Here is a 26,079-nt window from a genome sequence, read left to right as displayed (position 1 = left end):
AGGAAGGGATAATTCTACCTGTGTATCTGTGAAACTTATTTGTTCTCATGTGACATAACAGCACAAACAGATGAAAACTTTGACTGTCTGAAAACAATGGGAAGAAGCTTAGGCTTGTGGTTCTCAAATTCCTTCATTCAGTCTGTTCTGTGTGGGCCAACTTGAAATCTCTCACGTGGGCCAATGGCCTGTGGGATTTCACAGGACTTTCATCAAGTTGAATGAAATGTAGTTCTATTCTTTTTCTATAATTTCAACCAAGATGCCTCTGCACTTTGGGCTTCCTCATTTGAAATGTGCTATTAGCTGTTGTTTTCCCTCCCGGGTAGTGACTTCTAGAAGCACCAGAGGTAGCAAGGAAGTTCCCTTTTCTGAAATATGCTCACTGTAGACAAAAATTGAAGTATTTCAGGTGAGCACCCATAGCTCATGCTTCTGAAGATTCCCTGGGAAACATAAGATGCTTTAGGTTTCATTAGAAATAAAGTTGGGGTAAATGCTGACACAGGTTTAGCTGTTCTCACTTTGAAATCCAACCTGCCTGGTTGTGTTTAACATTTGTTTCTTTTAATACTGTGATTGGAAACCTGCAACAACCTGCTCCGTTAACATTAATTATTGAGAATGCAAGTGTTTAATTATGAGTTATAATAAAACTGGCCTAAATAATCATGAAGTGAAAGCATAAGAGAGAAAATAGTCTCCCTACAGAAATCATACCAGCAGTCTGTCTGTGTTTTGTGCAGGTGATTCCAGCCTTTGCTCTGCCTGTGTGCATGAAAACAACGTTTACAGCAGAATATTTCAGATTTTGTACAGGAACGAAGAGATCATTCTTAATGAATCAATGAACTTCAGAGTACATCTGCTTCTGGATGGCGAAAGGGTGAGTTGTCTTGGGATGTCCTTAAAAAACAGGAGGGTTGGGATTCCTCATACCTGACTTTAAGTGTCCATCACATAAATGCCTCCACTAATCTATGTGCTGTCACAGGTCTCATCAGTATAAGTAATAGATGTGACTACATGAGTTATCTGACCTACTGTCAGCATCTGCATTAGGAGATCCGGTACTCATCATATATATACATATATATATATATGCTGATGAAGGTGCTTGGAATAATTTGTTTAGATGCAAGTGCCTACACTGTTAACATCTATATTAGGACAGTTAGAACCTGGGCTCTGTGCCTATTATCAAATATAGTCTACACCATGGCTTTCTGGTGGAATAATGTGTTGATATCCTGCAGTGTGTCAGTGAATCAGAAACTCAAACTCAAGTGTGTCTACTATAATTTGTCATTTGTGCACTAGATCACCTATTCTACATCTGCATAGATCAATCTCACCTGACAAAGTCTTCTGCATCTTGCTTCTCCCCTTATCATATATTACTATTACCTTCTCCTCTTTCCTTGTGACTGTTCTTTTGCCCAGCAGCCACAATATTGTGACCAAGTTGCCCAATCCCTTTCCATCAAAGTTCTCTTAGCTTTTGTTATCACTGCTCCAGACAGCAGGAATGTATGTTGTTACAGCTTACTGTCCCTATTGCCTTCCTTTTGTGACAACTCCCTCAAGCCAAGCACCCACACAAATGAAGTACATGATCTGAAGCACTCATCCTGTGAGGGATATCTGACTTCCTCTTATTGATCAGAAACCAATGTCTCCCAGTGTTTTTCCCTGTATCTTAGAGTTACAAGACAGGAATAATGTTAGAGTACAATTTTTCCAGAATTTTACACAGAAGGAGGAGAAAGATTCATTCGAGCATGACAACTGATTGTGGCCAATGTGCCATTTCTGTGTTTTGCCTGCACGACTGGTACAGAATATATGGCATGAGGATCTTCTGTCAGTGGTAATGAGAGACATACTACATCAGTTATTTTTTGTCAGAACAGATTGCTGTCAAAAACAGTTGAACAGTCCCATTAGTTGAACAGCCAGCATGAATCGTGTCCTGTGTATTGGGCCAGAGATGCTCAACAGACCTTTATTGTATAACTTTGAACATAAAGATATTTAAAATTTCTATTTGCACTCATTCCAACCCATATGTACTTGGATTATATAGAGATCTAAATTAAAATGGTAAAGAAACTAATTTAAACTTATTTCTCATATTCCATTTCCTTCTCCCTTTTTTTTTTATTTCATCGTAAGTTGTGATCAATTTATTGCCCCCTTGAATTGTTGTTTGAATGCTTGCAAGAAAAAAATATTAAATGTATTAATATTTGTTCAACAAATGTTCCAACATTTTAAAATGAATGTTAATTTTATACTTCCACAGTGGAACATCTCTGATTAAGCATCCCACCCCTCAAATTACAGCAGTTTCCACTCTGTTAAGCAGCGATGATTTCTGATGATGTTTGCATTAATATTCAGAAGAGCTGTGCACCTCACAAAATTGTAGAAATAATCCCACTAGATTCCTCACAGTTAAAACTCATCCTGAATCTTCTGTCCCATGTTCATCACGCTCACCTTTATAGAGGAGGCCCCTTGGGAAAAAGATAACTGCCCAATTCTGTGTTTGCACAGAGAGATTTTATAAAGAGAAAAGTTCCTTATCTCTGTATGATGGCTGTTTTGACTTTTTGAGTGTGTAGAATATGATGATTAACAGGTTTCTTGGCCCCAAATGAGCTGCTGAAGATAGTCTAAAGAATCAAATGCAAAAAAGTAAAGGTTTGTAAAACTTTCTGCCTTAGGTGATTAGCAAAATTCACTTCTTAATGTTCCTAGGCCTCGGATTTATGCTGTGTTATTTAATCCTCCAGGATTGTAAAAATTCAGTATAAATACGGGAGGAAGCAAAGAGTGCTGCTTAACAGGGCACCATGCTCAGAAGACTCCTGTTGGTGATTCTTTGATTCTATGATTCTATTATATTTGCAACTACTGCTGAGAGACAGTATTGCATAGCGTTGCATGTCTGTCAATCTGATATGTCTGATGCAATTCTTGCAATGTAGCTTTGTGGAACTACATATAGGTCAGTGCATTCTATTTATTACTTAATTTATTTAATACACAATAGATGCCAGTTGTATTTAAATCTGTTTACTGCTGTGGTATTTATTTTTGATTGAGGGTGAAGCATTTGTTTGCTGCTTTTTTGTCTAAGTCAATGATACGGTAAATATACAAGATTGGCTGTAAAATGGGGGTATTGAGTTTATATGCTCCAAGTCATTTCTGCTGACAGAGCTGATGCTATCGAATATTACATCAAGGAAGCAGTATGCCTTCTTCTCATGGTGCTAGAGTAGTTCTGTTGATGAGATAGGCTCAATTAAAAAAAAAAAAAGAAAAAAAAAAAAAGACAGGAAAATAGAAAATAGCCATGTGCATGTTAAGATTAGATTATTTGCTACTGTTTTATTTCTGCACAGCCCAGACGAATACTCAAATTTTTGTCTGATGTTATGTGGAAGAAACCTCAATTATCCATCTAGAACTGACACTTAAACGTACTTTCACCATTTAAATGGTGCTCTAAAACTGTATTAAATGCCTTTTTCTATGTCATCCCAGAATGCAGTACTCTTTGAATTTGAAACGATTTTGCAGACTTTGTTGTTACAGAGAAGTCTAATTTTCTTTCAATCTTGCTGAAGAAGGAGCTCTGCCTTTTTTTATCAAGCTGTAGAACAAGTAACTTGCCTCCTTGCTTGCTGGCTCAGTTGGAGAACAATTTAGTAGCTGTTGGAAGATAGAATGAGGCATGCTGGAACATAACAGTACTTGTAGAATTTGTACTTTCCAGAAATGTAAGTGAGATGAGACAGCCAGATCATTCAGACTGACATCCTGGATAAACTGTTAAATATTATGGAAGTACATCACAACAGTTGTGGAAACTTCATTTATAGAGTTGCTCTTAGGAAATAAATCAAAGAAATAACCATAAACCTGAAAAAAATAAAATTCAAATTTGAAATGATGCATTTGATTCAAGACTGCTTCAAGAGAAATATGAATATGTTAGTTTGCGTATACGCTTTACTGCATGAAATGCTTCTGTTTTTCATATACAAAACTTTTTACTGAATAGATTCCAAAGAGTATTTAATAAAATACATTTCCTTACGAATGTATTCTTTTGGTGATGAGAGAGTCAGAGGGTAGAAAAGAGCCTGAATTCTGGACAGTGTTTCCTGGAGTATTTTGTGCTCTCAGCCAAATATGTTGTGTTTTTTTTCACAAGCTAGGCCAAGGTTGGAGTACCAGGGGAAATGTTGACTCAGTCAGTCCAGTAATGAAGAACTTTCTATGAGATACAAGTGAGCGTTACAAGGAACTGCAGGGCGACATTAAACTGATGTGAACAATTTAAATTTTTGTATTTCCACAAAGGTATTTATCTATCTCCTCTTCCATCAGTTGTAATTTTAATCATTAACACAACTTTTCAAAAAACACCAAAAGACCCTTCTCAGTGTATCTAGGAGCAACGCTCCTTGGCTTAGACAGTCAAACATGAATTATATTTCAGAGAACTTTTTCAGGCTAATTTGTTAAGTAGGCTCATTTAAAATCTTATATCTCTACTTCAGAGAAAAAAGAAAACAAAAAGACAACAACAAAACTGATGGTATGTCAAACTTTTGGACAACTATGCATTCTGTAGATGATAAATGTGGAAATAACTATAACAGTCCCAGTAGTACTAAGAAAAACAATGATTATTTCCTTTGAAGACAATATTATTACATACTGACAAATGATAGTGTCTCTTCTGTATGGGAAAGACATTTCAATTTTTCTCTTGTAAAGGACCTAATGCTGCTATGGTTCTAATACATGAAAATAAGTAAAACACAAGAAAATCAGGAGAATTAAAGTGATACAGTAACTTTCATCGTATAACTTTTATACGTAACTGTCATGTCTAAGAGTTGGATTGGCTTCTAGATAATGTGTGTACATGGAGAAAAGAGATTTAGACATTCAACCTATACATAAGCATTTTAATGTTATTTTCTCCTGAAGATTTCTGTTATTTTAAATCCGTAGCCCAATTTTCACTAGCTTTATAATTTAAACCTCCAATATACAAAGGAAAATATGTTATCTCTGTAGTGAGTACTGTGATATGATTATATGTGGGTTTTGCACTGTGCTGAGCAATCTGATTTCAATATAGTTGTGGAACTAAAAATAAAGTTGCTCAGTTGCACCTTAATGCATGATCCTGCGCAGAAATGAATATCTCTAAGTCTCTCAGATACCTACTCATTGCCTGAAGGTGTTCTGGGCAAATGTTTCTAGCCTGCTATATCTGAAGCTGTTCAATTTCTTAAACTCAAAGAGATTCAGTGACAGCTGAAGGAGTTCAGTTCTTGGGCAAAAACCCAAAATTTCAACCCTTCTGTGGGCAGATGAGGTTTGCTTTGTCTGATGCTCTGTAATTGATTTTAATTCCTAGTTTAAATTCAGAGTGTAACTTCAATAATGATTATTTCTTTTGCAACTGCCAGCAACTGTGATTTTGGTGACAACAACTCATTAAAAAGGAAAAAAACCCTTTTTTTGCTGGAGACTTACTTCCAGATGTTTTGAGACAAACACAAAAGAGAAGGCACATTTTTAGAGAACAGAGGCTGGAATTTTCTTCTCACATCTCAGTGCCTGTGATTATGCTAGGAGAAATACCATATTAGAAGGCTCTATATTTTACATCTTTAATTATTTTCATGAAGTACAATCAATCCTTGACTATAACTGTTCTTGCTTCCACGGGAAAAGGCACACTGCAGGAGGAGTTTGAGCTTTGGAAAATGTATCTAAACTTATCTTATTTCCTATACAAATCCTACTAGTCAAATTGGGTTAGATTCCTCTGACACTGTCTTTGGTGAATTTTTTTTATATTCTGCTAAGGTGCTAACTTGATGGAAAACGTAGAATTCATCTTGTCTAATGTAAGCTATCTAAACTGAAGTGTATTTTCCTTTGTATTTTGCAGAGAATATGGTTCAAGTGCAAATCAGTGAGAAACTTCCTTCTCAATCTGTCAAACACTGAGAAGAGGGGCTGGGAGTCTGGATGGCATCAGCTTGATGAGAAATTAGCTAAAAGACAAATTATAAGAGACCAGAAATTGTCATAAGCGTCTGAGCCATTAATATTTGAGTCAAAAGAGTAAAGAACCAGAAGGTTTCATGGCCATTTTTCAACCAAGAAGAAAACCATTTTTGACATGGCAGAACTGCCATGAGCAGGCAAAAGCACCTTCAACTGCTCTGGTTCCCTGACTCCTTCAGTAGTGACTGCTATTATATTTTTTCTGTTCTGCCATGGCAAAGGGATGCTACTGTTGCTTAATATTTTTGCCTTTGATTTTGTCAGGGAAACTTTTGCCTTCAATGTTGTAGATCCCAATTTATGAAAGTAGTCTTTCCTTTATCTTTTGCAGGTGGAAGATGCATTGAGTGAGGCAGATTTTCAGCTCAAGTTGGACCTGCATTTTACTGATAGTGAACAACAGTAAGTGCTGTTTTAAAGCTTACTTGGTAATACAACAGTTTCTTCAGTTTGGAAAATGGCTTCAATGAAGTGAGAGTTCTTTTGGAATGAAGGCCATTGAAAAGAAGGGCATATGTGTTTCATTTGCCTTAATGTTGAAGTCTTTCCATTTTTCCTCTCTGTGTTTGAAAAGTGTATCTCATAGTCCTCTTCTGAAGAGCATTTTCATTTTTAAGTGTGTGTTAAATGTTGCTCAATTTCTTCTTGCTATTAAAGTCAAAGGAAAATATCATCATTTAGGGGCTAAGGTTGAGGAATGCATTTATCTCAGGAGTCATCCAAGTGACTGAAGATGGATGTATGAACATGTTAAGTGCTTTTATTGTATAGAAGCCAAAGAGGTCTCAATATTTTAGGAGGAGAGAGTTTTGACTTTGATTTCCTCCCAAAATCTTAAAGAAGTGGAAATAGCATCCATTTCTGAGACATAGCAGTAGATGTGATCCCAGAACTTATTAAACCTTGCTGAATGACAGAAAGGGCTTCTGATTACTGCAGCAAATGCGTTTCATGTGTTTGCATTCATATCCATAAAACACCTTAACAAGTTTCAAATCACATGTTTCCTTTATCTTGAAGATAGAAGAAGTGAGACCTTATTCTCTCAGGCAGGTGGGATCGTCAATCATCAGCTGCAATGATAATGGGTTTAGGAGGGAAGAAAACCAAACATAAATGAAAGCCAGGAATAAAAAGAAAATGAAACTTTCAGGTTCTGAGGAATTTGTGGCTTAATGCATATGTTTAATATCTGCTATCATCTGAATGAATTACCGGTATACTTTAAACAAAAGTTATGATATTTATAGAAAGATATTTTGCAAATCTTACTGGAATTTCTTGGGACTAGCCATGCACTATACTTAACTAACTCATTATAAATTTATGTAATTCTGGAAAGCAATTTTCTTGTATCAGAAGTGTATTTAATGCTGTAAAATAAACTTTTTTAGGAATGAATTGCAGTTTAGGAGAATGGGGCTAGCATGATCCCAGTATGTTTCATTCTACTGCTGTATAAGTGATTTTGATACTGTGTTGACTGCATACCAGAAAAGTTATTCTAGAATAGTCATAAGCAACATCTATTTGAAAATTTTAACTTGTATTTTCTGAAAATAGAAGAACCCAATCCTAACTCTGTGCTTACTTTGCTTACTCCTTTGTTTGACCTCCTGCAAAAAGTTTTTCACATCAGCTATGTAGAAAGATACTCCAAGTCTCAGGGAGGATCTTATCAATGCTTATAAATATCTACGGGGCAGGAGTCAAGTGGATGGGGACAGACTCTTCAGTGGTGCTCAGCTTCAGAACAAAAAGCATTGGGCACAAACTGAAACGCATAAAGTTCCGTACGGACACGAGCAAAGCTTTTTTACTTTGAGGATGACAGAACACTGGAACAGGCTGCCCAGAGAGGCTGTGGACTCTCCTTCTCTGGAAATATTCAAAATCTATCTGGATACTTTCCCATGTAACCTGCTATAGGAAATCTGCTTCAGCAGATGAGATGGATTATGGTCTCCAGAGATCCTTTCCAAACCTTATAATTCCGTGATTCTGTGATTCTGTGGCTATGTCCTGCTCTCTGACATAGGACTGCTTCTACCTCTCACAGACTGCCTGAGGAAAAATAGATTATCGTTACATTAAAAATTAAAATTAGTGATCTGTCCTGGCTTTGGGCATTCAAATAAGCTGAGCACTTTTCTACCTGCCTGTTACTTTTTAGTAACACTTGATGAGTCCAGAACTGGTATATGGGTGGACAGCAAGGATAATCACGAAGAGAAATTGAATCTGCATCATATATATTTCTTTTAGTACATCATGTTTCTATTTGTTACATTTGTGATTATACTAGGTAGAAGTATAATATAAGATACTCATCAGTTATGTAAATCCTGTTGAAGCTGTGAATTTTACCAGGAAGTAATAAATATTCAGCTCAGGCCACCTCCCAGTCTGCTACTTGTCGCATGTTATAGGCTGTGACAACTCAAGCTTTCACTAATCCTTGTAAACTGCCTTCTTTTCTAGGCTGAGAGATGTTCCAGCCATCCCCATGATCAGCAGCCGTACGCTGTGTCTTCACTTCCACCCCCAGAGAGGCCTGCACCACCATGTTCCTGTCATGTTTGACTATTTCCACCTGTCAGTGATATCCGTCACAGTGCATGCGTCACTGGTAGCATTACACCAGCCTCTGATCAGGTAAGGGACTCAGAAATGTCTCTGACAGGAGAGATCTCTCTTCTGAATACATTTCCTTATTGTATGGAAGGGGTGGAGATTATAATTTATTTTCAAGTTTTTTAGATCTGGGCTAGGTTTCTAGAGATTGGGGATTAGTTTTAGACTCTGACAAAAGCTCCTTCCCTTGGTAAGACATTCAGGATCTGACCAAAAACTATCAGAGTTTGCAGAAATTTCAGACGCTTGATCTCTTTATTCTCCACCTGTAACACTAGTGAAATTTCTCTTCTCCTTGTCTGTCTTTTCTCTTTAGTTGAAAAGCACCTGAAAACATTAACATTTTTTCACTTTAGGACAGTAGGTCTCTAATCTCATCTCTGGCCTCTGAGCATTAGCATAATTCATAAAAGTTCTGGAAGGAGGTATGTACGAATTAGTACGTGATAAGCCTTCTATTGAAGTTTTATTTTGCAGCATCATCTGATTTGATCGTGCAGCAGTGTAACACTAGATGCCACGGTGTGATTTGTGTTATCTGATTCATAATGACATGAAAATAGTTCAGAACTCCTTCAAATGAAATAGGACTAGAGGTCAATATCCTCTACTTTTAGAGCGAGTGAGGAGAAGCTAATGTCTTTAAGGCAATTTACCTTCTGTCCAGTCTGGTCATCACAGGAAATAAGAGTGCTGAGAGGAAGAGAGCTCTTTGGGTTTTGGAACTAAATGCAGTGTTCAGCACCGTTCAACTTTTTTATTCTAGCAGAGCCTTGCTGTGTGCCAAATGTCTATTGAGTTTGTCAAAAACTGTGCAGTGACCACTGTGTCAGAAAGAAAAAGATGCTCCTCTAGACTCTTTTTTTTCCTCAGATTTCCTGTTTTGACTTGATATGTCTTTTCTTGTTTCTTCATTTGTGTAAATGTGTGATGTGTACTTGGTGGCATACAATGAATTATGGTTATAAAAGGTTGAGCTGTGACAGCACTGTGAGTTGCATTAGGCCCTGAAACGGGCTGCCCAGGGAGGTTGTGGATGCCCCGTCCTTGGACGTGTTTAAGGCCAGGTTGGACGGGGTCCTGGGCAACCTGATCTGAATGTGTATGTTTGGTGGCCCTGCTAGGCAGGGGGGTTGGAACTACATGATCCTTGGGGTCCCTTCCAACCCGGGTGATTCTGTGATTCTGTGATTCTGTGATTAGCACATCAGACAAACATATCTGTCTTTTCTTCCTCCACTGAGGTTTAGGTAACTGCTGTTATTTCCTAGCTGTTACATGTAGATATTTAAAATAGTGAATTCAATTGTATCAGACTACTCCTAACCGGATAATTTTGTTCAGATAATTTATCCATTGTTCTACTATACAAAAGAATGGAAGAGCCATAGTTATCAGGCTTTAATTACTGTTTTCAGTGCTTTGTTATCCTCTAATGAATGGAACTACAGAGAGTTGTTACAGCTATTAGGCATAAATCCCATAATAAGCAACTGTTCTACAGTCAGATTATTATAGCTTTTAGAATATAATTTTGTGGACATTTATGAAATATACAATGTTTTTACTTAATGTAATGGAATGAAAGTTTTGACAGCACAATATAGAGTTTCATTTGCTTAAGCCAGTAAAATTGCTTTAAAGTGTGGTACTGAGGATTTGTCTTATTCTTGATAAATATTCAAAGTGTAAAGAGTTCTTATATCATGCACTCTCTACATATAAATCAGAGTGAAGTCAATAGTATGAAAGAAATGTCACTGTGAAATATTTTGAAACAAAACCAATCCAATAAAACTTATTTTGTCTTCTCCCACCTCAAAGCTTACTTGCTTAGCACTTGTTATTGAGACCTTGGAACAAAAGCTTTAATTTTAAATTCACATTTTTATTTCCAATACAACAGAAAGAACTTGAATGATTGGAAAGTCTTTTTTGTCACATTATAGTAAAAATAAAATTGATATATTGCCTGGGAAAGACATAAATGCTGTATTTTACTATGTTTTATTTTACTGCCTTACACTGTTCTGTCGTAATATTTTACACATATATACTTTATTTATACACATATTTGTACTCTTATATCTATGACAACAAGGATTCTTGTTAGACATACCCTGGAAAAAAAAACCTCACATATTATTTGGAATTAAAATTTACTTCTGTTTTGAAGTTATCCTGGAGAACAGCTTTGCCTGAAATAGCTGTCCACTCACATACTCCCTATGGGCTCAGATTCTCATATTTCTTAGATCTGTTGGCTAATTAGATACTCTTCTCCAAATCCTTCCCAGGTACCTGTATTTAAATAGTAGAGAAAGCAGTAGGATTGATTCTGGCCTTTCCCTGCTGAGTAATGCTCACCAACAAAAAGTTCAAGCAGATCAAATCTAATTTTTAGAAAATGAATAATTTTATACCAGTGTTTATCCTGGTTAATAATTTCTTATACAAGTAAATATTATTATTAGGTTTGATACTTCGAAGCCTTCATCTCTTATAGATCTGAGAATAAGTGAAGTTCTGGATTCAATGATTCTTTGCAGGACACTGGACGGAAAATTTGTGACCCAGCTTTTCCCATAGGCATAACCTTCAAGTTTGTAATGGGGTGTTGGCACCTGATGATGGTATTATGCATTTACTAATTGAGATGGGAGTCTGGATCAGGTGATGAGGAAGGTTTCCAGTCAACTCAGATTGCCCAGCTATGTGGTGAATACCCTATCCCTGGAGGCATTCAAGGTCAGGCTGGATGGGATGACCAGGAGCATCATGGGATGCTCGTATTCTTGAATCAGTTCCTCTTGTGGCTCCTTGGACAGCCTAATCCCTCTGAAACACTGCTACAGAGAGGGTTCTGAGCAGCAGGGAAGGGGCAGGGAAACTTTGACTTGTCCTTACAGAGCACAGAGCCATAGCTTGACTAAAAATTCCCACTTCAGGCACCTCTGACTTTTCTAAAATGCACCCCAGAAGTGGTTGGGGAAGCTGGACCACTTTGACCTGTGTCCAAAATTTTGGACTTCCAGGCAGAAATGCAATAACAAAGAAGAACAAAGATGTGAGGTGCCTTGATCTGAAACACTACTTCCCTCCTCTTTTTCATCCCTAAACTTAAACTCTTCTGCTAGGCACCATTGGGCTGGAGTTCTGCTGCTGCAGATCCCAAGCTACTCAACTTCCCTACAGGAAGGCAGCTGAAGATGAAAGATGAACAAGTCCAGTTTTGAACTCCAATTTTCTGCTTAGTCTTTCATTCATACCAGTTTTATTTCTGGCCTCAATTGTTGACTTTTTCTTTATCTCCCTCTCACTAGCTTCACAAGTCGTCCAGTTTATAAGCAGAACAGGCAGCTAGCAGCCCAGCACCAGCAGTTAGATAAGGTGCCCTGATCCAGTTTAGCCCAGGCCTCAATAAATATTTCTTCTTTTCCCAATGGGGCACATACATTTCTATGTTGTGCAGTTTAATAAGTCTTAGGCATGCTTCATGCTCAGTTTCTTTCTTAAGTTGAACTCTTTTAGGACACACACAGAAAGAAGCATGGTTATATGCTTTGTTAATTCCAAAGACCTTTGGACCACTCCTTCTCAAGAGGAATTGGCATACTATGCTGTTTGTTAGAAAAAATACAGCTTGTGAATAATCTCTGAAACAAGTGCCAACATTCTGTAAGTGCTGTAAGCAAGATCTGTACACTGATATTTTAGTGCCCCGAGCTCGCTGCTGTAGGAATAAGAAGTAGAATCAAAGGAACATTGGTATTTAAAGGTTTCAGTCCTGACCTAATTCATCTCAGCTCGACTGCACTGAGGAATCAGGACAGCCCTAGCCATCCTCGAGTAATTTTATCTTACCTAAATCCTTTTTTGCCCAGACATTTCCAGTTCCTCAAAACCAGCACCAGTGACATATCTGTGTGAAACACACACTATATCTGTACCTTCCTGTGCACCTTGAATCTGGGTGCTGGGTCAATTTTCCTACAATCCTGAGTGTAGCTGGCTACTACTTATGGGCAGCTTATGTCTCAAACTGCCACAGAATTAATCCTGGGTAGCAAAGGTTATGACTTACTTTTCCTGTCCCTCATTTGCAAATAATGTAATCTGCAGAAAGAAAATTGAGTATTTATGTGGGAAAGAAATATTACTTCCATAAAATGTTTATTTAAAAAATGCTGTTCCATTTTTTTTCTCTAAGAATTCTTGAATAATTACTGGTTTATTCTGTGCATTTTCTTTTTATTTGTTGCTATTTGTTTTATATTTGCAATGGTGAACCTCTGTTTTGACATGCTGTTCTCCTGACCTACAAACCAAGAAATCACACAAGAAAAAAACTATTTATGAGTCAAACTCTAGTTAAAAACAAACAAACAAGCATTAAAAATTGTTACCATCTGTCTTTGTCTGATTTCAAATTTTATAGCAAGATAACCTATGTTCAGGGCAACTTAACCAGTATTTTCCAGCAATCAGAATCACTACAGATTGCAATCTGGATTCCACCCTGACTCTGTTTGGGATCTAGGGAGAATTTTTTCTTCTGTTAGAAATGCTATTTTAATAATTCTTAAGAGTCTTGCTCAAGAAGCTCAAAGCATTTTGCAGTCACTCATTATAACCTTAGTGAAAATCCTTATGTAAGAGGGAGTCCAGGGGAACACAACCTGTAAATATCCACCTAATTTTCTAAAAAACATAAGCAAGTTCCCTTACTGAACTTTCATTCTGGTACAGTCACAAGACTGTCGTTACTTGTAATTGGAAATGTGAAGGTTTTTGTTGTTGTTGTTTGATTTGTTTTGCTTTACTTTCTATTTTTGTAGTTTTACCTTTTCATATAATGCATGATCATTTTTTGCAAATAAGATTCAGAGTCCAATCTGCTTCCATTTTTCCCCAATTGTAATGAAAGCTACAATTTGTGAAGAACTTACATTTTGCTTACCAAAGAAAAAAAGTTTTCATCTTGAAAAATCTGAATGAAAAATTTATAAATATCACCTAACTTTGTATCAATTTAATGGAGGAAGGAATATTTTATTTTATTAAAATATCCTCAAGCATTTATAATGAAGTACTTCAATAACACATCTGAATTAATATTTATCAATAGCAATCTATTTCTTGTGCTAGGGAACTGTTATCTCACTTATATATTAAATAATAGTCCACCAAAGATAAAACCTAAGGAATGCCTACTTAATACGTTGTGCAGTGCAAGAACTAGAAGGTGCCACATTCAATTCTGCAACAGCAGGTTGAAAATGAACAGAAAGTCTAGCACATACTACAGTATGCAGTTATTTCCATAAGATTCTGTACAGGCTAAAAGTATAAATCAGAAAGGCATGGACTCAAAGTCATATAAAATAACCATGACTGCAGAAATAATTGCATAAACATAACCTCAAAGTCAGAAAGTTCTTCCCAAAATGTCATTCTAGGTGGTGCAAAACCTTTTTTTTTTTTCAGTTTAAACCTCCAAATGACCAAAAATGTCAGTTACATCTTCCTCTGTAAGATGGAAGGGAGGGGAGCAGAGGGACAGCGCTGAGCTCTGCTCTCTAGTGACAACAACAGGACTCAAAATGTTGACATGGAGCTGTGTCAGGGGAGGATCTGGTAGGGTTAAGGAAACGTTCTTCATTCGAGGGTGCTGGGCATAGAACAGGCAGTGGGGCTGATGGAGTTCAAGGAGTGTTTGGACAATGCTATTAGTTACAGGGTTTGGTTTTTGAGTGGTCCTGTGCTGAGCCAGAAATTGGACTGGATAATCTTGTGGGTCTCTTCCAACTCAGAATATTCTGTCATTCTTTGATTCTATGATTATGTGCTTCAGAAGGCACTAGGGGAACCTCAACAATCTGTATGACATCCAGTTAAACTTGGCCTCAGCAGTCAGATGACATTTTGGCAGGTTTCCCAAAAAAGGTTTCTGTTTTACAGTGCTGTGTGAAGTCAATTTCCATAAAACCAGCAGATTAAAATCCCTTCTCAGCTGTAAAAGCAAAAGATAAATAAATAAAAAAGCAATAAAAAGTGCTTTTCTCTCCCTTAAAACCTTTGAAAGCTTTGCTAATATTCAAATGAGTTTTTCATGGGTAGGCGACATTTATTTAAGCTTCTCTCTGTTACCAAAGCAATCATTTTTTATTTCTGATTCTTGAGCCTTTCCAACGGACCAGAGCAGACATCACCATCCAATAACAGCTGAAATTGTTCAGCGCACCATTTATCTTTTGGCTCTTTGTAATTGCTTTATTTTATTTATTTATTTGTATCTTAAATGTAAGGATAGACTTCCTGCTGCTCGGAAGCAGCAAGCTAGCAATTTGTTGGATTGCATCAATTAATATACATTAACAAGGCCAGATAGATGCAAAGACTTCCTATACCATCCTCCCCCTCATGGAACTTTCTTTTTGCTAGCATATGACTACTGTGGGATATACAAAAACCAGCAATTTAGAGTTAGAGAGGAAGTGGGAATTTGTGATTAACCTAAAATTTTTCAATTTTCCTGATTTTACTTGAAATTTGTTTTCTATTTTGCAAGTTACTGAGTTTTCCTGCACATCAGAACCTCATCTATTACTTGGGTGATAACAAGTATTTCTACTCCTCTCTTTTGTCTTAGCATAAATGCCCTCTCCCTGCTGGTAACAGTCACAGGATGAGAGGCTTTAAGTTGTGCCAGGAAAGGTTCATGTTGCATATTAGGAAATATTTATTCTAAGAGAGTGGTGAGGCTTGGAACAGGCTGTCCAGGAAGGTGGTGGAGTCACCATCCCAGATGGTGGAGATGTTCAAGAAAATGGTAGATGTGACACTGAGAAATGTAGCGAGCATGATGGGGATGAGTTGGTGGTTGGACTACATGATTTTAGAGATCCTTTCCAACCTTAATGATTCTATGATTCTGTGATTCTTTCATTTGTCCTGTGTTTCTGTAATGCAGTCAACACTCTAGCCTATCCTTAAAAACTGAACAAAGTGTAGAGATACATGAATTATGGCTGATCTGAACCAACATAGCCTCACGATAAACAATGAGTTAGGGGTATATGCTCAAATTGGAAAGTTTTGGCAGAGTAAATGCTATTGCCCTGTGGCCTTTGTTTCTTTCAGTTTATAGTTGGAAATTATTTTTTTGTGCTACCCCTTGCAGGAGGTAATTTGGGATACCTAGGTGGGAAGCATCATTTGACAGTGAGTGCTGACCCTGATCTGAAAGCTGTAGCACAAGCTCAGGGACATTACATCTGCACTGAGTATGAGCAGCAAATATGATGGAATTTTTTTTCTTCTGAGCAATTAATTATTTCAATTCCACCTTTACCTGAGTGCTTTTTAAGATCAACTGTGGAAGCTTGCATTGGTTTTTTAGACTCAGATTTTTTTTTTTTCTCAATGTGTTCCCCACAAGTAGCCTCATTTCTCTCCAAATCTTGATGTAGTTTATGCACAGCACATACTAACAGCATTTATATCACCTAATTTTAGTTGTTTGTAAGGCAGTCATCCTTACCTCTCTTTATAGTCCACAATAACAACTAAGTGCTTTGGGAATGAAGTTCATCTGACCTCTTTGATAGGACTACTTCAGAAAGAGATGACTCACACCCTGGATATACCCATTCCTCTCCAGCCTACATCATTAGTGGAGATGTAGACATTTGGTCAGATTAATCCAGAGTAAGTTCCCTAGTTATACATCAGGACTCCGGTGGTTACAGTGCTGAACAGACTCCAGGCATGGTTTTTCATTATTAAGAAATTCATCCTATAAGACAGGAAACATACACAATTCAAACAAGAAGAGTGATATGATTAACACCAGAAAAATGCTTCATGAATCAAGATGCAAGCTGATGAATAGTTGTATGAGAACATTATCTATGTAGATAAATGAAAAGATTGTCCTGTTGAGATGTTAGGCTGGAAAAAGGCATGTAAGAAAGCAGAAGGAGGACTGAAGGAAAAATAACATCCAACCCATTGAACTGAATGCCAAGATAGAAAGCCTCATTCACATAGTTTTAGCTAGTGCATATTGAACAATGTTCATTTAATAAGGGAAACACGGTGTCTGGACCTACAACATTGACTGGAAATAAATAGCCAAATAAATAAATACTGCAAGTATTTTCTTCACAAGGGAGGTAATGTCTCTTTAACAAAACTGCTCTGATTATTTTTCTTATTTTTTCTTCACTTAGTTTTGCTCGTCCAGGGAAAGGTTCATGGCTTGGTAAAGGCAACTTGGATATAGGACCAGACCAATCCAGTATATCATTAGAAAATCTTGTGTTTGGAGCTGGCTACTGCAAACCCACTTCATCAGAGGTAAGAAGGGTGGACAATAATACTTCACTTCTATTTGGTCATACAAAATGTTCATGTTGTATTGAAAGAATACGCCCTGGTTTATGTCACTAATATAGGAATTTCTTTTGAAGAACCCTTCATTTCTCTAGAATTACCCAGCATTTGCGTTCACAGCTACTGGGTGCTCATACTACATTTTGGGCTACAGCTACAAATTCATACTACATATTGGGCTACAGCTTGATACATCCTCACTAGATAAAGAGGAGGGGAAAAGTTCAGGAAGTATGGATATTCCCCTGATTACCAATTAACTTTCAGGGTTGCATTCACTTGACCAGATGTTTGCTTTAGGGTGAAATTAATTATTCAGTAAAAGATCCTTGTTTTCAGATCTTGTGTTCACCAACCAGAGGCCTTGAGTAGTTACTAATAACGTGATTAGCAGTAGGCCAAAGCTGATGGCAAAAAGGAACTTGGAAGGGCTTGTGTCTGAAATACTGAGGAATGAGTACAGTGTGTGTTTTGTTGAAGGGGTGTTATGTACCTGGCCTTACTTGAGGCAGGTCCCATAATTAGTGTATGCCTTTGATCTTGCTATTTACTGTAGATGATGAACAGAGATTATTGTGCAGCTTTTAGAACAAAGTCATCTGTTCAAAATAATGAATAATTGGACTTTGTTTGTTTGTTTAGCAGGAAAGTGATAGCTTTGTATTGTTTTGCTTGCTTGTTTGTTTTTGTCAAAAATATTTTGTCAAATCTAGAGCTCCAACCTAAAACACTGGAATCATCTCTTTGTTAGGAAACCTAGATTCAAGTGTTCCAATTAAAATGTTGCCTTGAACTTCTCTCAAACTTTCTCTTGAAAGTATTCTCTTCTACCTAAATATTAATAATATACTATCCTCAGGCAGTTGGTGCAGGAGAACTGTCAGGGAATTAACACAAGCTGAGAGAATGTTTGGCCTGAAGCTGCTGTTGGAGCTATTGGGTCACTGTATGTTACTGACAAACAATTTGACTTCTGCTTCTCTAGTAGACAGTCCCAACATATAAATAACTGTTTATCATAAAAAAACTAATCCCAGTATGTCTCTACATAAGAAGAGAGAGGCTTATTTGGAGAATGGTTCCTACTTTACATTATCCTCTGGAAAAATCTCTGTTTTTTAAGAAGATAAATGTAAAGGTTAACTACCAACTCCTATTTTTCATTTTGTTTTCTGCAGAAAAATCTCTGTTGTTGATTAGGAAACTATATTTCCTTACCAAACATTTGCCTCAAGTGCAAACCCTATTTTCTATCCACTTTGACTGACCAATCTTCTTTGTCCTAGAAGGTAACCTAACAAGTACTCTGTCATGAATAGGCTTTAGCTCTCTGCTATGCTGCAGGTCCTCTGAGCATCAAACTGATCAACTAGAAATATAAGTTGCACACTCCACCTCTGCATGTCCAGGTGTGCATTTGCTTAGCTTGAGAAACCTATATAAGTCATGATAGCTGTTCTTGATTTGAATATGTTAACTTGATAGACTGTGATGGCCTATGACTATGGATTTTGCATATGCTATACAAGGTTTACGATAATAAGAAGATTACTTCTCTTCATGTAATGTAAAAAGTACAAATTAAGAGCTAGGAAAAGAACTACTTTGAGGAGGTAAGCCTGACACCAAGTGAGGACCTTATGACTAGCTGCTGTTTTATTTTGAAGCTCATATCAAGCCATAGCTAATCAAAGAATGAGGAGTAATATTTCTCTCAGTATTGCAATGCTTTATACTGAATAGAATTCGTATCCCTTTAAAAGTGTGTAGATTCCCTTCAAGACTGTTTGGATGCATTTATAAAAGATAACTTCACCTGGACTATAGAGGAACAGAGGGTCCAATATGTCGGCCTGACCCTACCCGTAGGGAGGTGTGCTGCCTTCCTGCAGCCCGGGTCAGGGATATTTCTAGAAAACTCCCCAGCCTTATCCACCCCTCTGATTATTACCCTCTATTGATAGTTCAGGCCGGCAGTGATGAGATCCCTGTTAGAAGCCTGAGGATTATAAAAAATGATTTTAGGAGACTGGGGAAGTTAGTTGATGGAGCGGGCATACAAGTAGTGTTTGCCAGCATTCCCTTGGTGGCAGGGATGAACGCTGAGATGACCAGGAAAAGCCATCTTATAAATGCATGGCTGAGAGGCTGGTGCAAGCGTAAAAATTTTGGATTCTTTGATCATGGGGTGGTCTACTCGGCATCTGGCCTGAGGTCTGCTGATGGGAATTGCTTGTCTCCAAAAGGGAGACGGATACTTGCCCAGGAGCTGGCGGGACTTGTAGAGAGGGCTTTAAACTAGATAGGAAGGGGGAGGGGGATAAAGCCAGGCCTGCTAGAGAGCAGCCTGGGGAAGTGGTAGTGGGATTAGGTGAGAGGCGAGGGGCTCAGCTGAGATGCGTCTACACTAATGCACGCAGCATGGGCAACAAACAAGAAGAGTTGGAAGCCATTGTGCAGCAGGCAAACTATGACCTAGTTGCCATAACGGAAACGTGGTGGGATTGCTCCCACGATTGGAGTGCGGCAATGGATGGCTATAAACTCTTCAGGAAAGATAAGCAAGGAAGGCGGGGTGGGGGTGTAGCTCTCTATGTTAGGGAATGCTTTTACGCTACTGAGATTATGACTGGGGACGATAACGTTGAATCCCTATGGGTAAAGATCAGAGGAAGGGCTGACAAGACAGGCACCCTGGTGGGCGTCTGTTATAGACCCCCAAATCAAGATGAAGAAACAGACGAGGTATTCTATAAGCAGCTGGCACAAGCTGCACAGTCGCCTGCCCTTGTCCTCATGGGGGACTTTAACTTCCCTGACATATGCTGGGAGTACAGCACAGCACAGAGGAAGCAGTCTAGGAGGTTTCTGGAATGCGTAGAGGACAACTTCCTGATACAGCTGGTCAGAGAGCCCACGAGAGGAACTGCCCCACTAGACCTGCTGTTCACAAACAGGGAAGGTTTGGTGGGAGATGTGGAGGTTGGAGGCTGTCTTGGACAGAGTGATCATGAAATGATAGACTTCGTGATTCACAGTGGAGCCTGGAGGGGGAATAGTAATACTGCTACCTTGGACTTCAGGAGGGCAGACTTTGAGTTGTTCAGGGGACTAATAGGGGGAGTCCCCTGGCATTCAGTCTTAGCAAGCAAAGGGGTCCAAGAGAGCTGGTTGCTCTTCAAGAAGGAAGTCTTAAGGGCGCAGGAGCAGGCAGTCCCCCTGAGCTGCAAAATGAGCCGGCGGGGAAGAAGACCGGCGTGGATGAATAGGGAGCTATTCCTGAGGCTCCGGGAGAAAAAGAGAATCTACCGCCTGTGGAAAGAGGGACAGGCCACTCAAAATGAATACAGGAAAGTTGTTAGGATGAGTAGAGGTGAAATCAGAAAGGCAAAAGCCCAGCTTGAATTTAACCTAGCTGCTGGTGTGAAAAGGAATAAGAAACTCTTTTATAAATACATTAACAGTAAGAGGAGGACAAAGGAGAATATCCACTCTTTGCTGGATGAGGCTGGGAATGTGACCACTGAGGATAAGGAAAAGGCGGAGGTTCTGAATGCCTTCTTTACGTCTGTCTTTAAAAGTCAGACCAGTTATCCTCAGGATACCCCTCTCTCTGACCTGGTAATCTCGGCCGGGGAGCACACTAACCCCCCTGTGATTCTGAAAGAAACAGTCAGAGACCTACTGCTCCAGCTGGACTGTCACAAGTCGATGGGGCCAGATGAGATCCACCCGAGAGTGCTGAGGGAACTGGCGGAGGTGATAGCCGAGCCGCTTTCCATCATCTGTCAGCGCTCCTTGTTGACTGGTGAGGTCCCAGAAGACTGGAGGCTTGCCAATGTGACTCCCATTTATAAGAAAGGTCGTAAGGAGGATCCGGGGAACTACAGGCCTGTCAGCCTGACCTCGGTGCCAGGGAAGGTTATGGAGCAGATTGTCTTGAGGGAGATCATGCGGCATGTGCAGGGTGACCGGGGGATCAGGCCTAGCCAGCATGGGTTCATGAAGGGCAGGTCCTGTTTGACCAACCTGATCTCCTTCTATGATCTAGTGACCCATCTGGTGGATGAAGGAAAGGCTGTTGATGTGGTCTACCTAGACTTCAGCAAAGCCTTTGACACTGTCTCCCACAGCATTCTCCTGCAGAAGCTGGCAGCCCGAGGCTTGGATGGGTACACTCTTGGCTGGGTAAGGAGCTGGCTGGAGGGCCAGGCACAGAGAGTGGTGGTGAATGGAGTTAAATCCAGCTGGCGACCGGTCGTGAGTGGTGTTCCGCAGGGGTCGGTGCTGGGGCCTGTCCTCTTCAATATCTTTATTGATGACCTCGATGAGGGCATCGAGTGCACCCTCAGTAAATTCGCAGATGACACCAAATTGGCTGGAAGTGTGGATCTGCCTGGGGGTAGCGAGGCCCTACAGAGGGATCTGGACAGGCTGGAGAGCTGGGCTGGAGCCAATGGGATGAGTTTCAACAAGGCCAAATGCCGGGTCCTACACTTCGGCCACAACAACCCCAGGCGACGCTACAGGCTTGGGGCGGTGTGGCTGGAGGACTGCGTAGAGGAAATGGACCTGGGGGTATTGATTGATGCTCGGCTGAACATGAGCCGACAGTGTGCCCAGGTGGCCAAGAAGGCCAATGGCATCCTGGCTTGCATCAGAAACAGTGTTGCAAGCAGGAGCAGAGAGGTGATTGTTCCCCTATATTCAGCACTGGTGAGGCCGCACCTCGAGTACTGTGTCCAGTTTTGGGCCCCTCACTGCAAGAAAGATATTGAGGCCCTGGAACGTGTTCAAAGAAGGGCAACAAAGCTGGTGAGGGGTCTGGAACACAGGCCATATGAGGAGAGGCTGAAGGAGCTGGGAATGTTCAGCCTGGAGAAGAGGAGGCTCAGGGGAGACCTTATTGCTCTCTATAACTTCCTGAAGGGAGGTTGTAGTGAGCTGGGGGTCGGCCTCTTCTCTCGTGTCATTAGTGATAGGACCAGGGGGAATGGTTTCAAGCTACGGCAGAGGAGATTCAGGCTGGACATGAGGAAGTATTACTTTTCAGAAAGGGTGGTCAGGCACTGGAATGGACTGCCCAGGGAGGTGGTGGAATCACCGACCCTGGGGGTGTTCAAGGAAAGGCTGGATGTTGTGTTGAGGGACATGGTTTAGTAGGAGCTATTGGGAATAGGTGAACGGTTGGACTGGGTGATCTTTTAGGTCTTTTCCAACCTTAGTGATTCTATGATTCTATGATTCTATGATAGATGTATCCAGCATTCAGGAATTATGCAATCACCTTCAGTGGTCATGGGAATAGATCCTTATTAGACAAAAGCCACAGACTTTTCTATTTCTCTTTATATATTCTTGGTTAGACATTGTCTGTTTCATGTCCAAGTCAGTAATTCTTAGATACCTTAGCTCAAGATATACCATGACATTTTTGGTTTAGTTGTAAGGAGCTATGATTTGATACAACAGTTAAAAGTCTAGGCTATAGCAATCAGCATATCTTGTCTTCTAAGACAAACAAGCACTTCACTGAGCAGCAGGGCATGGAAAAATCCTTGCTTTTATAATGGTAAGGAGACTTCAGATAATTCCTTTTTATGGTATATAATGCAGGAAAACTGTTTGTTTTGGAATATACCAGATTGCATGTTTTGTTTTGTTTTTGTTTTCATCTCCATAATCAGTTCTGCTGATTGTGTGCATTTCTATGTTGTCCTTGATCTGAGAAGTCTCTGGTTCTATGACCTTAAGAGGCATCTGCTGGCCAAGTGTTTTCTTTCTGATGCTTATTGTAGAGATCTGAATCTGCTGGTTCTCTGACATGCTGTGAACAATAGCAATTTTCCAGTGTTTGAGGTCTATCTCTTGTCAGCAGACAAAAAAGAGCTTTCACCTCCACCATCTGTGGCACAATTAATATTCAAGAATACTTCCACGTGAGTGGAAGTTTGTAATGGGTAGGAATCATTCTTATTGCACCTTCATCCTCAAGACTGGAAGCAGTGTAGTTTAAAACCTCGGCAAGTGGGTACTTCAGTATCTCTGAAGCACTTATTAACAATAATGTATCCAATTTCATAGGCTTCATAAATTCTCCACTATCATGAAGCAGACTTGCTCACAAAAGTCTGTTTTCTCCTCATCAGTGTTATCATACTCAATAGATGACTAGAGATATAGTTCAGACAGAACATGAACTTCTGGATTTACATTAGTGCTGAGCTCAAAGGAACTCTAGAATTGTTCTAAAAATCTGACGTCATGCCTCCAAGCACTTCCTGTATATGAAGTACATGGTTCTTATCTTGATGTATCATCTCTAGGTCATACAACCTTTTTGTTCCTCATGAAACTCAATTTTACTCAATTTGCTTTTTTTTTTATTAGAAGTACGCATTACTAGCTTCATTTCCAAAGAAGGTTCATATCTCTCATGCTAATCATCTGCATTCACACTGCTAAGGTATCACTGCTTTGTGATACACTGTGAAGGCTCCACGCTCTGCACTTCTGACTTATCCACACGGAGGTTAATTAAATGCCAGCAGCTCTGGACTGTACCTATGTGATTTTCCTAGCTCTCCACAAGTGACTTCCAGACACCACTGACAGTATTCTCTCTCAGCTCAGTGGAAAAGCTGTAGTAGTTGAAGATCTCTAAGCCTTGATATTTATTTATTTGTTTGTTTGTTTGTTTGTTTGTTAAGCTTTCCACTCTTGTCCTACAAGGAAACGGGGATCTTCCCTTCCTCCATCCCTTTGTCTGTATCTCTCTAATGTTTTCTCTCTACCTGCACACAGGGAGTTTCTTGAACCATGGAGTGTAGGACAAAGTGATTTTGTTTTAATTCTGTGCCATGCTTTTCCTTTCAAGAAAAGTTATGACACCGAGGCTAATTCTTGTTGATTAGTGCCTTTTGCAGTTAGATAAATATGAAAGAAGATGCTTTTCTGGACAAAAAAATTAGTAGAGAATAATCTGCAAAATAAGAAAATGTGCTATTACTTCCTAAAGATCTCTTCAGCTTATGAACTACTCTCAGATGGTATATACATATCAGAGGGGATTAACAATATTCATAAGGACTTGAGAGATGTGGCATAAAGCAGACCCATGAACTGTCTGTGGCTGGTTTCTCTCAGGGATCTGAGTTCCCAGTGGTGATTGGTAAATCGTTTCTTCCCACTATACGGTGTTGCTTTGGATATTTGGATGTGTTTGGATGTCTCAGAACACCACACAGGCTCGTACTTTCATGTGATCTGAGCAGCCATAAAAACTAGACACGGTAAAATGTCTGCAGATCCTACATCTACCAAAGAACAAAAATAAAATGTTCCTTGCAGAACTGAAAATTACTGGACTAAAAACTGAAAACTAAATTGGCACTCACACTTCTGCAATTTTTTTACCTTACTCTCCACCACACCTCTTCCATATTCACTGCTGTCAAGATGTTTTTATGACTTCGTAATATTGTGCATCACATGGCTGCTGTGTTATAATCAAGACATATTGCAGGTTATTAATAAGTTGTAATACACAGTAAACTTATTTTCATTTGGCTAGCAGTTGCACTGCAGATAAGTTGACTTGAAGGTAATCAAACTGATTAATCATATGATTTCCCACTAATAAGGCATCAATGTCTGATGAGAAGTGTTCTTCTCCCACCTAGCATTAATTTAGCTATCCCAGAAGACTTAAGTTTATGTCTGGATTAATACAAGAACTAGGAGTGTCATTTATATAGAATTACGGAGTTCTTTCCCAAAGACAATTTGCTAATACTTTCTTCTTCCCAGCAATATATGAAAAAATGAGGTTATTTCAGTATAACACCAGAAACAAAACACCAAACCCCAAGCTTTTGTGTCACACAGAAGTCATTTGCAATTTGTTCTTATGTTCTTCTACATGGTGCTATTAAATCTCTACACGTCACTTTTTCAGATCAAGGCAGGTTATAACAAGAGAATAACCCACGTAAGACCCATCATGGGAATTGCAGTGTGTCCTGAAAGCTCAGTTTATTTTCAAGAAGAGACATGTCTTATACTTTCCGATTCCTTCCATGCATAGGAACTATATTGTAGATTTTCCTTTTACATCTTTTTATATTTTTTCTCCTTAGCAACCATCTTTTTAGCTTGTTTCCCTTGCTCCTTTTCTCAGGGCGTCATAAAATGATTATATGAGAAAGAAATAGAAAGGGAAAAAGAGAAGGAAGAAAATGGAAGGGAAAGGAGATCTCTCATGCTTTAGCATTCATTTTTAATGGGTAGTTTTAAAAGATTAGGACTTTTACACTGTCTTGCTTATGCAAATGGGGATTAGTTGTGACTGGGACTCTAGCAGATGTCCAGTACATAATTTTTCTAAAATAGCAAGAGAACTGGTATACTGTTCCTTGTAAGATATAATGACAAGTATCTTTAATCAGTGTGCTCAGGGCACCATTTGTGATAATCACTGATGAAGTCTTTAATCTTTAGTTGACTGAAGATAAATGGCTGATCTTTAGAAAGAACTGTAAATGATTTCATAGCTCTAGCAGAAAACATGCTAACTAATAATGTGATGCTAAATGGTTTCTTTAGTCACTGACATATTTCTTTTTTTTTTACTTAGTTTTTGGGCTGACATGCAGAGTACAGCAAAGCAATGATCTGCATTTTGAGTTCAAAACTTGGAATAAATTGGCATTAGGTATAAAATGTGATGTTGAAAAATTTAGTAGTATTCTCGTATTGGTTCTACTGTCATGAAATAATCTGAAGACTCCTGGAAAACTTCAGGCAGAGTGACAATGGAGTCTTCTGGAGAGAATCCTTAGGAATTGCTCACATTTGGTTCCTTTCTGAAAATCAGTGGAGTTTTCATAGAAGTTCCAATTTTCATACTTGATTTTATTGTTTTTCTACCATATGTATGTA

At 38.9% G+C, this 26,079-nt stretch overlaps 1 protein-coding gene across 1 annotated transcript in view; it reads left to right on the top strand.

The window, feature by feature from the left end:
• Positions 1-26,079, top strand: part of FAM135B (family with sequence similarity 135 member B) — a 120,180-nt gene that overhangs the window by 55,537 nt on the left and 38,564 nt on the right. Inside the window, exons 3-6 of the mRNA XM_042869670.1 lie at positions 747-886; positions 6,440-6,510; positions 8,590-8,763; positions 16,977-17,103. Coding sequence (XP_042725604.1) covers positions 747-886; positions 6,440-6,510; positions 8,590-8,763; positions 16,977-17,103 — 512 coding nt within the window. The remainder of the gene's footprint in view (positions 1-746; positions 887-6,439; positions 6,511-8,589; positions 8,764-16,976; positions 17,104-26,079) is intronic.

The sequence above is a fragment of the Lagopus leucura genome, unplaced genomic scaffold (assembly GCF_019238085.1).
Source record: "Lagopus leucura isolate 7727_CA_CO unplaced genomic scaffold, USGS_WTPT01 Super-Scaffold_100002, whole genome shotgun sequence".
Taxonomy (NCBI): domain Eukaryota; kingdom Metazoa; phylum Chordata; class Aves; order Galliformes; family Phasianidae; genus Lagopus; species Lagopus leucura.
This window is presented reverse-complemented; position numbering and strand designations above follow the sequence as displayed.